Here is a 13,633-nt window from a genome sequence, read left to right as displayed (position 1 = left end):
TTGGGATAGAATGATTGCCACGTGGTCACAGGTATGTGGGATAAAGGGGAAGTTATTGTAGAGAGATATGTACACTTGATGTTGAGGAGGAAATGATGGAACATATAAACAGATGCCTTGGCATTTCACCCATGGGCCTAACTAACCATACTGTTCAGATGACGAAGCAGCAGTTAAAGCTCAGTGTCAGTTGAAGGAGGAATTGACCTAGAACTACACATACAGACCTAAAAATACTCTAGAAAAAAATACTCTAGATAAAAATACTCTTACAGGATACAGTGAGCTGAGACCATAGTAAAAAGATCATCAAATCCTAGTCACTCGGTTGTCCATTTCATTAATAAAGAGATACTAAAAGGATAGGCATTTTCTGTAATTTCTCAAATTATTACAAAGCAGACCAAAAGGTGAGTCTGTGTGTCTGGGGTGTGGGTGTGCTAAACCCGGTCAGAATGGCACACCATCACCCCAAGGACCATCATTCAGCATATAGGCAGGTGTCATGCATAGAGAGCTGGGGAGAGGGGTTAAGTCTTCTTCTGATAATAGTTTACAAGGTAGGATTGACCTGGACTCAAAACCTTATAGCTTTTGTTTCCCAACCCTTCCTTTCCGTTTTTCACTCTCTACCAACTTGGACTCCTGCTGGAAAATATTCAGTGCTTCTCCATTGCTTATAGAAATAGAGTCGAACATCTCTGCTTGGCACTAAAGGCTGTCCCCAGTGCAGGCCCAATGTAACTGTCTACATGTGTGTTGTATTCAGTCTTGCCTAACCTCTGTCCCCTGCTGGGCAGGGCACTCTCCATTCAATGCACTACGTTCATCCCTCCATTCTCATCCCTGAGCCTTTTCTCCTCGTTTCTCCTCTTCCCTCCAGTCCAATCCTATGGTGCTCTGGGCACAGCTCAGCATTCTAAGCCCCACCCCACCCCCATGGGTCTGGCTGCTCCTTTTCCAAGGGCAGGTGCACAGGACCACGTGCTTGGCTTGATGTTCTGCTGACACTGTCCTGAAATTCTCAATAATTTCTGAACCAGGGGCTCACATTTTCAACTTGCACTGGGCTCCACAAATTATGTCACCAGGCCTGTGGGTGGGAACTGTTTGTGTGGGCAACTCCAACACATGACCTTGTGTTTTGATTTAATTAAAGTGAAGACAGAGCTTGCACACACCCAGAGCACTGTATGTGCACAAAACAATTTTACGCGCATCACCTCATCTAAACCACCAGGCAAACCCAGGGGCTGAGGAGACTGAGTTCCAGCAGCAGCTGTGGGGCTTCAGGCATTTCTGAATTGATGTGAAGCATTTTGGGGTTTTCCTTTTAATTTATGTTCATATTTTCCAGCTCCTCTTTCTCTGTAATGGTTGTAATAATAAAAGTTCAGAGTAGCCTGCATGTTCACCGCTCTGGTGTGGCTTAACCGCCTCCTGTACGAGTTTTCCTTAGCTTTAGCTGCTGTAACAAAGTACCCGAGACTCAGTGGCTTAGTTCTAGAAGCAAGAAGTCTGACATCAAGGTGTCTACAGGCCATGTTCCCTCTGAAACCTGGAGGGGAATACTTCCTCGCCTTTTCCTAGCACCTGGTGGTTCACTGGCAATCTTCGGCATTCCTTGACTCATGGATGCACCCCTCCAATTTGCTGTCTCCACATGGCCTTCTCCCTGTGTCTCTGCCTTCACACGGCCATCTTCTTATAAGGACACCAGTTATATTGGAGTACAGCCCACACTACTGCACTATGACCTTATCTTAATTGAACTAATTACATCTGCAATGGCCCAATTTCCAAATAAGCTCATATTCTGATGGTTAGGACGTCAATATGTCTTTTTTTTTTTTGGTGGGGGACACAATTTAACCTGTAACACTCCCCCTTCCTCCCCATACGACTAGTCATTAAGGCCTATAGATTCCAGCTCTGGAATGTCTCTCTTTTTTTTTTTTTTTTTTGTGGTACCTTGGCCTCTCACTGTTGTGGCCTCTGCTGTCCGGATGCGCAGGCTCAGTGGCCGAACACGGGTTCGTGCCCCGGTCCGGGAGGATCCCACATGCCGCGGAGCGGCTGGGCCCCTGAGCCATGGCCACTGAGCCTGTGCGTCCAGAGCCTGTGCTCCGCGATGGGAGAGGCCTCACAGTGAGAGGCCCGCGTACCAAAAAAAAAAAAAAAAAGTTTAAGAACACTGGGTAAGGGAAATGGGGTTCAGTGAATGACAGCGGGGGTTGGGGGACAAGGTGGGCAGGGTTGGTCTCATACCTAATGCCCTGTTGAGCCCGTTTCTAGCACATGTTCTCCAGGCATGGCCCTGGCTTTGCCCAAAGTTCAGACTCAGGTGCCCAGTGATGTATTCTTGTTACTCACCAGCCTATTTTCCTGAAGAAAGAACTCTGACCCCTCCCTGCTGCTCACCACCTTCCCCTCTCAGTGGTTATTTAACCCAGAATTTAACGTTCAGGAGTTAGAATCAGCAAAACAGTGTTGAAAGAACACAAGGAAATTTAAGAATATTAAAAAGAAATCTTACTTTTTGTTTTTGTTCTGCCTTCTATTGAAACATCCAACTCAACCAGACAAACTAGCTCAAATCAGCCAGGCAGTATATGTCTCCTCAAGAAAAGATAAGCAAATCAGCAGTTTCTGAATGTTGATTAAGTGTATCACCCACAGCAAACAGAACGTGAGCTGAAGATACTGCCATATTTCAAAAGAAATTCTTTAAAAATTCAAATTTATCTCACATGTACAGTGAAAGTCCTCAGAATTCTATGACAAAAGAACCTTTTTTTTAAAAGAAAAAAACTAGGGCCTCCCTGGTGGCACAATGGCTGAGAGTCCACCCTCCGATGCAGGGGACACGGGTTCATGCCCCAGTCCGGGAAGATCCCACATGCCGCGGAGCGGCTGAACCTGAGAGCCATGGCCGCTGAGCCTGCGCGTCCGGAGCCTGTGCTCCGCAACGGGAGAGGCCACAACAGTGAGAGGCCCGCGTACCTCAAAAAAAAAAAAAAAAAAGACCTCACTCCTCTCATTTAACAAGATTCTTGGAAATTAGTGGTTCCAAGTCAGTTCATCTCCTGGATGTCAGGACTCTGGGGTAGCACCTAATCCTAGAGAAAATCACACAGCCTCTTGAAGGATTAGGTGTTCCCCTTCTGAGTTCCATCCTTTAAACTCTTAGCTTCTCATACCAGTGGCTGCCCCAGACCAGTGGCTGTTGAACTTCCCTATTATAACTGTATTCTCTAGGGGGTGAATTTAAAATGCAGATTCCCAGGCACTACCCTCAGAGATTCCTGAGTCAGTAGGTTTGGGGTTCCCCCTGAGGAATCTTCATCTTTAGAAAGTCCCTGTGTGGTTTTGATGCAAGTGACCCAAGGACCACACTTTGAGAAACACCACCATGTATATATAACCTCTCCCTGTGTGATCTCCCTGCTCCCATGGGATTAGCCACCCATGATATACTGATGACTCAAAAATTTTTTTATCCCCCAGACCTCTACACCCACTTGGCAACTGAGCATTCCTATCTGAATATCTCATAGGAACCTTAAACTCACCCGTTCAAAATTGAGCTCATTTTCTCCCCGCACCTGGCACATATAGGATATGTACCCACATTCCTTGACTTGGCTTCCCTCCCTGACCACTGCTCTTTGTGTTTAGCAGTATTCTGACTTCTTACAGATCCTGGACACACATGCCTTTCTACATACTGTCCCCAAGCCAGAATTCATGCTGCTGGGCACAGACACCCATCTCCCCCCCTTCCTATAAACACACTCCTTGCCATTTGTCCCTCTGTGCCAGCTTTTGACCATGTGCATCTTTTAATTGTTGTACTCACCATACTGTATTGTACACTTTACCTGGTAGTTTTGAACTGGAGCTCCCTGAAAAGGGGTTCTGTGGCTTATTCCCTTTTTACTCCCAGCTCCTGCTATAGACTCTAACACATAGTAAGCAATCACTGAACATTTGATGAACGGAATTTCTTGGTGAAAAGAAAGAAAGAAAGGGAAAGAAAGAAAGAAAAAAGAAAGAAAGAAAAGAAGGAAGGAAGAGAAAGGGAGAGAGAGTGAAAGGGAGAGAGAGAGAGAGTGAAAGGGAGAGAGAGAAAGAGAGAAACAAAGGAAGAAAGAGAAAGGAAGGAAGGAAGAAAGGGCGAGAGAAGGAATGACCAGGAGAGTTGAAGGGAAATTTTAGAAGTGCATTGTTATGAAAAGGGAGGGGATTGATTCAAGAACAATGAAGGGATTAACAGCATCTAACTAATGTTTTTCTAGAGATCAACCAGGGGAGGAGCTGGAAAAGGGCACTGGATTTGGCATCGAAGCGTTCAGAGCAACATCAGAGCAAAGAGCCAGCCCTGACAGCCCTCTGCCATTCCAGTCAGTCTCCCTCTGGGGGCTGCCACATAGGGGCAGGCTCTTTCATGCGGGGGGAGGAGACTTTATGATACAAACTGTGCACAGCACAGAAATGCTCAATCCTGCTGATTAATCACTGAGCTAGGTTTAACTTGGCTTAACAGGACCCTCGGGCTTTTAAAGGAGCTCTTCCTGTGTCTGCCCTCCTTTCTGCATCCAGTCTTGAGCTAGAGGCTTCTCTCTGTGCCGTGTCTGCCTAGTTTATCCAAGTTCAGCCTGGACTGCATGTCAGGCAAACCAAGCTATTACCCATCTTCCCTCATCACAGAAATTTCCCTGCAGGGCTGGATTGCTTCTTTTTCTCCTGCAGATCCACCCTAATCTGCCATTCCTGAAACCTCCAACAAAATCACCCTATCTTCTGTGTGTCTACATCATAGCTTGTTTTATATTCACAGGCTGATTGTGGTTTGGGGTTTTTTTTGTGAGTTTGTTTGTTTGTTTGTTTCTATAACTCTTTTCTGCTGAATGCCATTCCTGCCTCTCTTTACCTTTCCCGTATCCCCGTTCAGGTGTCTGATCATTTTTCTAGGAGCAGAAGCAGAAAATGAATCGTTTCCCTATTCCCCTGATTTTGCTGGTGTAATTCCTCCAAGGCTGCCATTTCCACAAACAGATTCCCTTCACCCTGCCAAGCCTCACTGTACCCTTTGCCCTTAAAGCCATAGCTCCTGTTTTTCCTGATTTGAATGCAGTGTCCAGCCTTTCACATCCTCTGTGGTATAATGCCCTGCCCCTGAAGCTTTTGTTTAAGGAGTCCTGTAGTTATCAAACACCAGTTCCATGCAAAATGTATCATTTCAGATGATCGAAGGTTTAAAGCGGAAATAGGAAGTAGTTTCTTAAGAATAACTAAAACAAATATAGGCCTGCTTTGTGACTTGTTAAGAAACAGAATCATAAGAAAGGGGAAAGGAGAGAGAGAAGAAATAATGTGTGGAAGAGGTAGAAAGATACAGAGGAAAAGAAGATGAGAGAGATACATTGTCAAAGAGAGAGAGGAAAACACACAAAGAGCAAAACGCCAAAAAAGAGGTGAGATCTGGAAAGACGAATCCTGAAAAGTGAACTGCCTCCCGCTGGCCACATCCTCAAAGACAAAGCCACAGCCTCTGACCCAGAAATAAGGCCCAGGAAGGCAAATGAGGGCAACACACACCAAGTCTGAATGAGGTGCAACCTGCAGGGGCAGACGGTGAGCACCCTGAGAGTGAGAGCAAGACATGCACACCTGAACGTATACACCACAAAGAAAAATATCTCCATCTTGTGGCCTTGAGGATATTGTGATGCTGTGCATTTTCACAACTGCAGGCATAAATGAAGAAAAGACCCTTTGTTACTTGTCCTGTGAGCAAAATGAATTTGAAAGGAGGTCCAAGCTCCCCCATGTTTACTCTACTGATCCGTGAGAAAGATATTACTCATGCCATTTTGTAGAAAGCAGATTTAGAAGAGGTAACTGCTGTAGGTGGTTACTAAATCCTTTCCAGTTCTCTTGCCTTTATTATGTTTCTCATAGCATACCGAAGTTGAATGGTCTTTCGGCAACCTTGAGTTCTACGTAGTGTAAATTACTGGATTTGTTAAGTGAGCTAATATTTGTAAACATCTTAGAACACTGTCTAGGTGCTGATGTGTTTATTAAATAAATAAGATACAATGCATACGATCTCTAGGCCAAATGTGCTAGCTCCTGGGCCCATCTCATGTCTCACCCAGGGACTTTGGTCATGCTCTGGGTCTGGAATGCTCTCTAGTGCCCTCTTCTGGCGCCTCCCTGACCCTCCTCCCTTCTTCCCATCTCTCCCTATCAAACACTACGCATTCTTTGGAGGCTGAATTTAAGAACCCTATACGTGCCCCATAATTAGTCTTACTAAAGGCACTAATGTAACTCTTGTTGCTCAGACCTTTGGTTGCTCCCCACCCGCGTCTTGTGTGACCCCTGATTAGCACGCAGCACTGCTGACCTCACCTCCCTTTGCAATGGTCTCTGCCCTAGGATGTCAAGGGACCATCCATCCAGGTTTTCCTCCTCCTTCCCTTTCTCTCCTGTTCTTTTCCCTCTTCCCATCTTTCAAATACTGGTGCCCCCTGGGACTCCGTGTCAGATTCTCTCCCTTCCCGCTCTCCCTCAGTGGAGTTTCGCTGTTGGGTTTATATCCCCCTCTCAGGGAAGGGAGACAGGCAAGCAGATTCAATCTGTCAAATCATGAAAACGTATCTAAATTCATTAAATAACATTTCCCATCTATACGATGCCAAGTACGCTAGCTCAGTGGAACGTTTTCTACTGAAGTTGTGCATCACATGGGTCAGCTTTGGTCACCGTGATCTGAAGAGCAGGTGGGGGGGGGGCTTGTCTGTTGGGCTCCATCTTCCTCTTCTTTCATAGGACTCCATTTCCACACCCAAGACGGTTCCCTTCCGGTGGGAAGGAGGCCACCCTCAAGATGTTTTCAGTTGACACAAGTGATCTTTCTTCATTTGAATTTGCCTTCTAGTGGGGTGTATTCATTTGCTTGGGCTGCCATACTAAAGTACCACAAACCGTGTGGCTTTAACAACCAAAATTAATTTTGTCACAGTTCTGGAGTCTCTGAGATCAAAGCGTAGACAGGGTTGGTTTCTTCTAAGTCCTCTTTGCTTGGCTTGCAGAGGGCCTCCTTCTCCCTGTGTCTTCATATGGTCTTTCCTCTGGTGTCTCTGTCTTAATTCTCTTTTTATAAGGACCCCAGCAATATTGGATTAACGCCCACCTGAATGACCTCCTTTTAACTTAATGACCTCTTTAAAGAGCCCCATCTCCAAATACAGTCACATTCTGAGGTACCGGCGGTTAGGGTTTCAACATATGAATTTTGGGAGGACAGAGGAGGTGATCCAGAGAGTGAGACCGCCTAGAATCACTCATGGCTAGACAGCAGCGGGGACGAAGTTAGAGGCAGCTACAACACATGAATCAGCGCAAGACCTGAGCCGAGGGACATCCAAACAAGTATGCCATGGACCTTGCCCCAAGATGCTGCCAACCCAGTTGTGGGGACAGGGTGCCAATACAGAAAAGGAGAGTCAGCCATCTAGACTGGAGTGTGCTGAGTCCAACAGAGTGTGTGTGATGGGCAGGAGAAAGAAAAGATAAAAAATCAGTTGGATTTTGGTCACAGGGAGGTTTTCATGATAATAAAATCCACCTTTCATGGAACTCTACTATCTGCTAGCCCTCTGTACAAACTCTGTCTCTAATCTAATCCCACCCCAGGGGCTGTAGGGAGGACTGTACAAAATAAGTTACACCAAGCTCTTGGTGTTGTGTTTGACATGAGGGAGCATGCTATAAATGGTAGCTATTATTCATCGAACAAATATTTTTGCAGTACCTACCATGTGTCAGGCAGTGTGCTCATTGCTGGAGATATCACGTCAACCAAGATGGTCTCTGCCCCCACTGAGCTTACAGTTTAGAGATGCATTATCCAGTATGGTAGCCACTAGCCATATGTTGGCTATGAAAATCAATTAAAATGAAAAATTCAGTTCCTCAGTCACATCAGCCACATTTAATGCACTCCACAGCCACAAATGTTTACATTCCCAGCACTGCATAAAATTCTATTAGATAGTGCTGGAAAGGGGACGAGAGATTATACCTGTATGGTAAAGGTCATGATAGAGACTTGCAGGTACAAGGGAAGAATATTATTATTATTACTACTCTCATTATAATCAAGATGCAGAAACTGAAGATCAGAGAGGTTAAATAATTTGATCAAGTTCACACAGCTACTAAGTGGAAGAGCTGGGATGGGAACCAGGTCTGTCTTAATCTCACGCTACCTCAGGCCATTTTGTGGAGGAAATGAGTCAGGCACAGGTGGAATCTGGTTAAAGAGAGAAGATGGAGAAGGCATCCTCGGTGGGAAAACAGCAGCTTGGACAAAGGCACAAAGGCACAGCTGGGCAAGGTTGGGAGAGGACCACGAGTAAACCAGTCTGGCTGGAGAGGCAGGGACTTGCTGAACTCATGTGCTTAGAAAGGTAAGTCAGAGCCTGCCTGCCTTGATTCAGAGCCAAGGAGCTAGGAAACTCAGCCCTACGTGCACAGGTTGACTCCTTGAAGGTTGTTAGCAGGAACATGGCATGGTCAAAACTGTATGTTTTGAAGGTGGAAGTGTTCAGGGTGAACTGGGCTGAGGACCAGTAAAGGATGGCAGGGGGATAGAAAAAAGGGAATGAATGAATGGTATGAAGCAAAGAACACCAGAGTGGGAGCCAAGAGCTTAACCCTAAGATTGACTGATTGATTTATTTTTGTTTTCTCCCTTTTAAAAAAAATTTTTATTGGAGTATAGTTGCTTTACAATGTTGTGTTAGTTTCTACTGTACGGCAAAAAATCAGCTATACGTATACATATATCTCCTCGTTTTTCATTTCCTTCCTATTTAGGTCACCGCAGAGCATTGAGTAGAGTTCCCTGTGCTATACAGTAGGTTCTCATTTGTTTTCTATTTTATACATAGTATCAATAGTGTATATATGTCAATCCCAATCTCCCAATTCATCCCACCCCAGCCCTTTCCCCTTGGTATCCATATGTTTATTCTTTACATCTGTGTCTCTATTTCTGCTTTGTAAATAAGATTGCCTATACCAATTTTTTCAGATTCCACATATATGCATTAATATATGACATTTGTTTTTCCTCTTTCTTACTTACTTCACTCTGTATGACAGTCTCTAAGTCCATCCACATCTCTGCAAATGACCCAATTTCGTTCCTTTTTATGGCTGAGTAATATTCCATTGTATATACGTACCACATCTTCCTTATCCATTCCTCTGTCAATGGACATTTAGGTTGCTTCTGTGTCTTGGCTATCGTAAATAGTGCTGCAATGAACACTGGGGTGCATATATCTTTTCGGACTATGGTTTTCTCCAGATAAATGCCCAGGAGTGGGATTGCTGGATCATATGGTAGTTCTATTTTTAGTTTTTTAAGGAATCTCCATACTGAACTCTAAGATTTAATACTGTGTTAACACTGGGCAATATACTTCATTTCCCTGGGCCTCATCCTTTCAATTCTAAAAGGGCATGGCTGGCCCACATGATCTCCGAGACCCCCTTTAGCAATGGTAATCTAGGATTCTGCAAATGTGAGTGACATTAGGCTAAGAGAAGCAGTGTAAAGTGTAGCACTGAATATAGGGGCAAGGAAGACGGCAGAGTCAAAGGTCATCCTGAGACAAAGGGGGAATGATGTGCTACTAACAAAACTAGGTAAGTGTGTGAAAGGGCTTGTCTTTGGGTTTTTTTTTGGGGGGGTGACAGGGTATGGAGGTTGGAAAGGATAAGAGGTAGTGGGAAAATAATGGGTTTGTTCATTATTTTATATGCCCCAGATACAGATTTCAAACTTTTGACCTATGACCCACAGCAGGAAATACAACTTGTATCCTGGTCCTGCACAGTTGTCCAGTATATATAACCGAAACAAAAGGTTTATGAAATAAACAGGTACTCTTACTAAGGGCAATGGGTCTAATCTTTTCTATTCTAGTACACTTCATGTTTTTAAAAAGCTGCTTGCCATCCACTGAATATCTTTTATGATCAATCTATGTGTCACTGACTAAGAGGAGGCTCCAGTCTTCTTAAGTTGGGGGCGATGGCAGGGCATCCCATCACAGAATCCAAGAAGAAGCTGCAGCAGTGAACTGGCGAGGCTTCGGACTGGGGAGAGTCTGGAGCGTGTTTAGTTGAAGCCCCGTTCGGAGAGAGCGTTGAGGCAGGTAGAGGGAACCACCCGTCCAGGTTATGGGGGTTGGGGGGGGGGTGCCCTCAGGACACCATAGGCGTGAGGACCGGGCGGAAACCTGATTCCCGCAGGAATCCAGCGACCACCCGGGGGCTGCATTTCTTAAGCGTGCTCGGAATGGCTTCTGCATCTGACCTCATTTGGATTTCAAAAGCTCCTCCGCTTACTCATCCTCCCCCCGAGGACGGCGTGCGCCCACTCCTCCATTCATTCATCGCACACCGATCTCAGGGAGCGCCAACCAGGTGCGAGAAGGGCGAGCCGCTGCCGGCCGGGGCTCCCCTTCTGGTCTGTTCTCCCTCCCGCCCAGCTCGCGCGCACACACAAAGTTCTGGCTGCTACCCCTGCGGACCGGCTCCCCTTTGCCAATCAGAGCTGAAGCGTGTGCACACCGGGCCGCGCCGAGCCTCCCTGGCCGCGCCGAGCCTCCCTGGCCTCGCCGAGCCTCCCTGGCCTCGCCGAGCCTCCCTGGCCTCGCCGAGCCTCCCTGGCCTCGCCCGCTCCTGCCCTCGGCTCGGCCTTCCCCGCCTCGCATCCGTGCCATCGGCGCTCGATTGCGCGCGGAATCCGCTCTCCGGGCTCGCTCGCTCGCTCGCTCGCTCGCGCTCGGCCGCCGCTCCCGCCTCCGCCCCCCGCCCCTCCCCCGGCTCCTCCCGCCCCTCCTCCGCCTCCCGTGCAACTTTTGCCGAAGCCCCCACACACAGCCATGCTGAGCTGAGCCCCGGCCGGGGACTGGCCGCGCGCTGCCCGCCCCGGCTCCCGCCCCACCGCGGACCCGCTCGGGGGCCGCGGCCGCTCGGCCCTCGGCCTCGGCCGCTGCGCCCGTCCGCCCGTCCGCCCCGGAGCCCCGCGCAGGGCCCGGGCCGCGGCGGCGGCGGCGGCGGCGGTGCCCGGCCCCCTCCCCCGGCGCCGGCCAAGTGAGGCGGTGATGCGGGCGCTGGCGGCCCCGGCTGCGCGGAGAGCGGAGACACAGGCTCAAGATGGCAGATTCCGACTGAGGCTGGGGGGGCCGAGCTCGCGCGCCGCGTTCCCTTCTCCGTTGCCATGAATCGCGGACACCCCGGCCCCGATGGCCCCCGTGTACGAAGGTAAGCGGCGCCGGCCCGCCGACCCCGCTCGCCCCGCGCCGCCTCGCTGCCGCGGCCCCCGCAGCTTTGTTCTGCCCGCCGCCCCTTGCCGGGCAGCCCCCGGGCCCGCAGCCCCCGGGCGCCCGGCCTCCGCGCCCCACCCCCGGGGCTCGAACCGGCTGCCCGCCCCCTCTACGCCGCCCCCACCCTCGCCCAGCAAACGGCCGGGATCCGGAATCGAACAGATCTTATTTCCAGGGTGGAGAAAGAGGCGCGGGGAGGGGGGTGTTGGTGGGTGCGAGGGTGGGCTCCTGGCCGAAGAAAAGGAATTAGGAGGGGGCGCCGGGGAAAAGACAGACCCATGACGGTGCTCTTTATTTATTTGGAATAAATAAAGGTGATACGGTGTAGCTTTCCTCCTCCCCCCTCCCCCAAAGAAAATTACCTTTAAGATGATGTGCTTTCCACTCTCTGTCCTCGCAGCTCCCTTCCCATTTCCCTCCACTCCCACCCCACGCTCCTTTATTCTTCGCGAGTCTCTGATTTTGGGGGGCTGTCGGGTCGGAATGTACGGGGCTAGGTGATGAGAGGGGGTAGAGAGGAAAAGTCCATTTCAGACCCAGGCAGAACAATGCAGTAGGCTAAAATCTCCCCGCATTAGCGTGTGTAAGGGAAAAATGTAGTTTAGGTTTTCAAGTCGGGGAGGCAGCCAAGACGTCTGTTCGTCTCGATCGGTCTGGGTAAACCTGCGTCGTGCACCTTCACCTGGCGTCGGGTCCTTTTTCTGATCTGTCTTTAGGAAGAAAGAAAGGAACGGAAGGCACGAGCGCTCCGTTTTCCCCTGCACTCCCTCTCTCTTTCGTTTCTCTTCAGTCAGTTCTGTCAGCTTCCAGGCAGAAATCAAACTGAAATCAACTAAGTTTTTACACTTCGGTGTGTTTTTTGTGTGCTTGTAGTAGGAGGAATTTTGAAGCAAAGGGTGCCTGATTTTTTTCAGTCATTTTCGTCGTGAAAATGTTTTCTCGTGCAATCACTGAAGTAGCAGCCTTTACATACTTTTAGCGTCAATCCATCCGGCTTTCTTTCGGTTTTGTTCAGATATTCTGTGGATGAAATAGCAAATGAGAGGGGCAAGGGTTTGTGGGGGAACAGAGAGGAGGGGCGAGGAGATTTTAATCCTCTGTAAATCCGGAGAGCTGTCCTGGCGAGTGAGACAGGGAATGCATTAATAGTTTTATCTCTGTTATAAAGGCAGATTTAAAAAAAACTTATCTGAAAAGAAAATCTGTTATTAGTTCCAGGGCTCCAAATGAATTAGGTTTCTGGGTGGAATAAAGTTACCAGTCAGGTCCTGGATAACGAGGCTGTAAATAACCTATGGACTGTAAATATTTTTTTTCAGACTCTCTTAGAAACAAAGGGGCCTGTTTAGAAGGCAACAGAGAGATGTTATTCCAGGGGCTTTCCTCTTTGATTCTGAAGAACACAAGGTCCATTTAACCATTCAACAAAACAAAACGAAATTTCTGATCACTCCACCACGCAGAAAAGAGCGAGCCGGTGGCTCTGTGAACACGCTAGGAGGACCCAGTCGGGCGTTCATTGTTTGTCTGTGTCTCTGGGAGGGGGCTACAGTCAATGCTTCCACTGTCTGTGGAGTGTTAAAATGAAACAATTTTCTCTTTATTAAGTACCTCTTTTGAGACTCCCTCTGCTGGACACTCCGGGTGAGCACTGGAGAAGGAACTTGGCATTGAATTCAGAACTATAGTAAAGGGCTGCTTTCCCTTTTCACAAGGGGCTGGGTATATGGGTTGGGATGTATTTAGTCAACTTTGTGGAAAGCCATCCTGGGAACTGTGCTGTTCTCCTCCTGTCCCTTGCGTTCTAAATCCATATGGAATGTAGGCCATACCCCTGAGGCCAAGACTTGGCACTCCTGTTCTTCCAACAGTGCTCTTCTAGTGCTTGATACCAGATAAAGACCTGTGGGTGTGTAAGATGTTGTGGTGTAAGAATCATCACCGATCTCAAAGATCTCAGGAGCTCACTTTTAAAATTTGCAAGCCTGCCGTCTGTGTCCCAGGTGACCTGCGTGGTCACCCCGTCCACCCTGGGTTTCCCTCAGTCTTGTCTGTGTGCTCTCTTAATTATTCCTGTGCTTTGTGCCCTTTGATTCTGAGACAGTTTCTGCATACCTTTGTAATTCTTCTCCTAGTCTTCTCACCCCTCCTCAAGCAGTCCCAGCTTCACTCTGCACAAGCTTAGGTCTGGGTCTTTTTTGAAAGAGACTGTTGGT

General features: G+C 48.1%; 1 protein-coding gene across 1 annotated transcript in view; it reads left to right on the top strand.

Moving 5' to 3' along the window:
* The first annotated feature begins 10,964 nt into the window (after positions 1 to 10,964).
* The window catches only part of HIPK2 (homeodomain interacting protein kinase 2), a 187,502-nt gene continuing 184,833 nt past the window's right edge, over positions 10,965 to 13,633 (top strand). Inside the window, exon 1 of the mRNA XM_081244933.1 lies at positions 10,965 to 11,355. Coding sequence (XP_081101059.1) covers positions 11,337 to 11,355 — 19 coding nt within the window. The 5' untranslated portion in view covers positions 10,965 to 11,336. The remainder of the gene's footprint in view (positions 11,356 to 13,633) is intronic.

This window comes from Mesoplodon bidens (assembly GCF_964165515.1).
Source record: "Mesoplodon bidens genome assembly, chromosome: 9".
Taxonomy (NCBI): Eukaryota; Metazoa; Chordata; class Mammalia; order Artiodactyla; family Ziphiidae; genus Mesoplodon; species Mesoplodon bidens.
The sequence above is the reverse complement of the archived record's forward strand: the minus strand, read 5'-3'. Positions and strand labels throughout refer to the sequence as shown.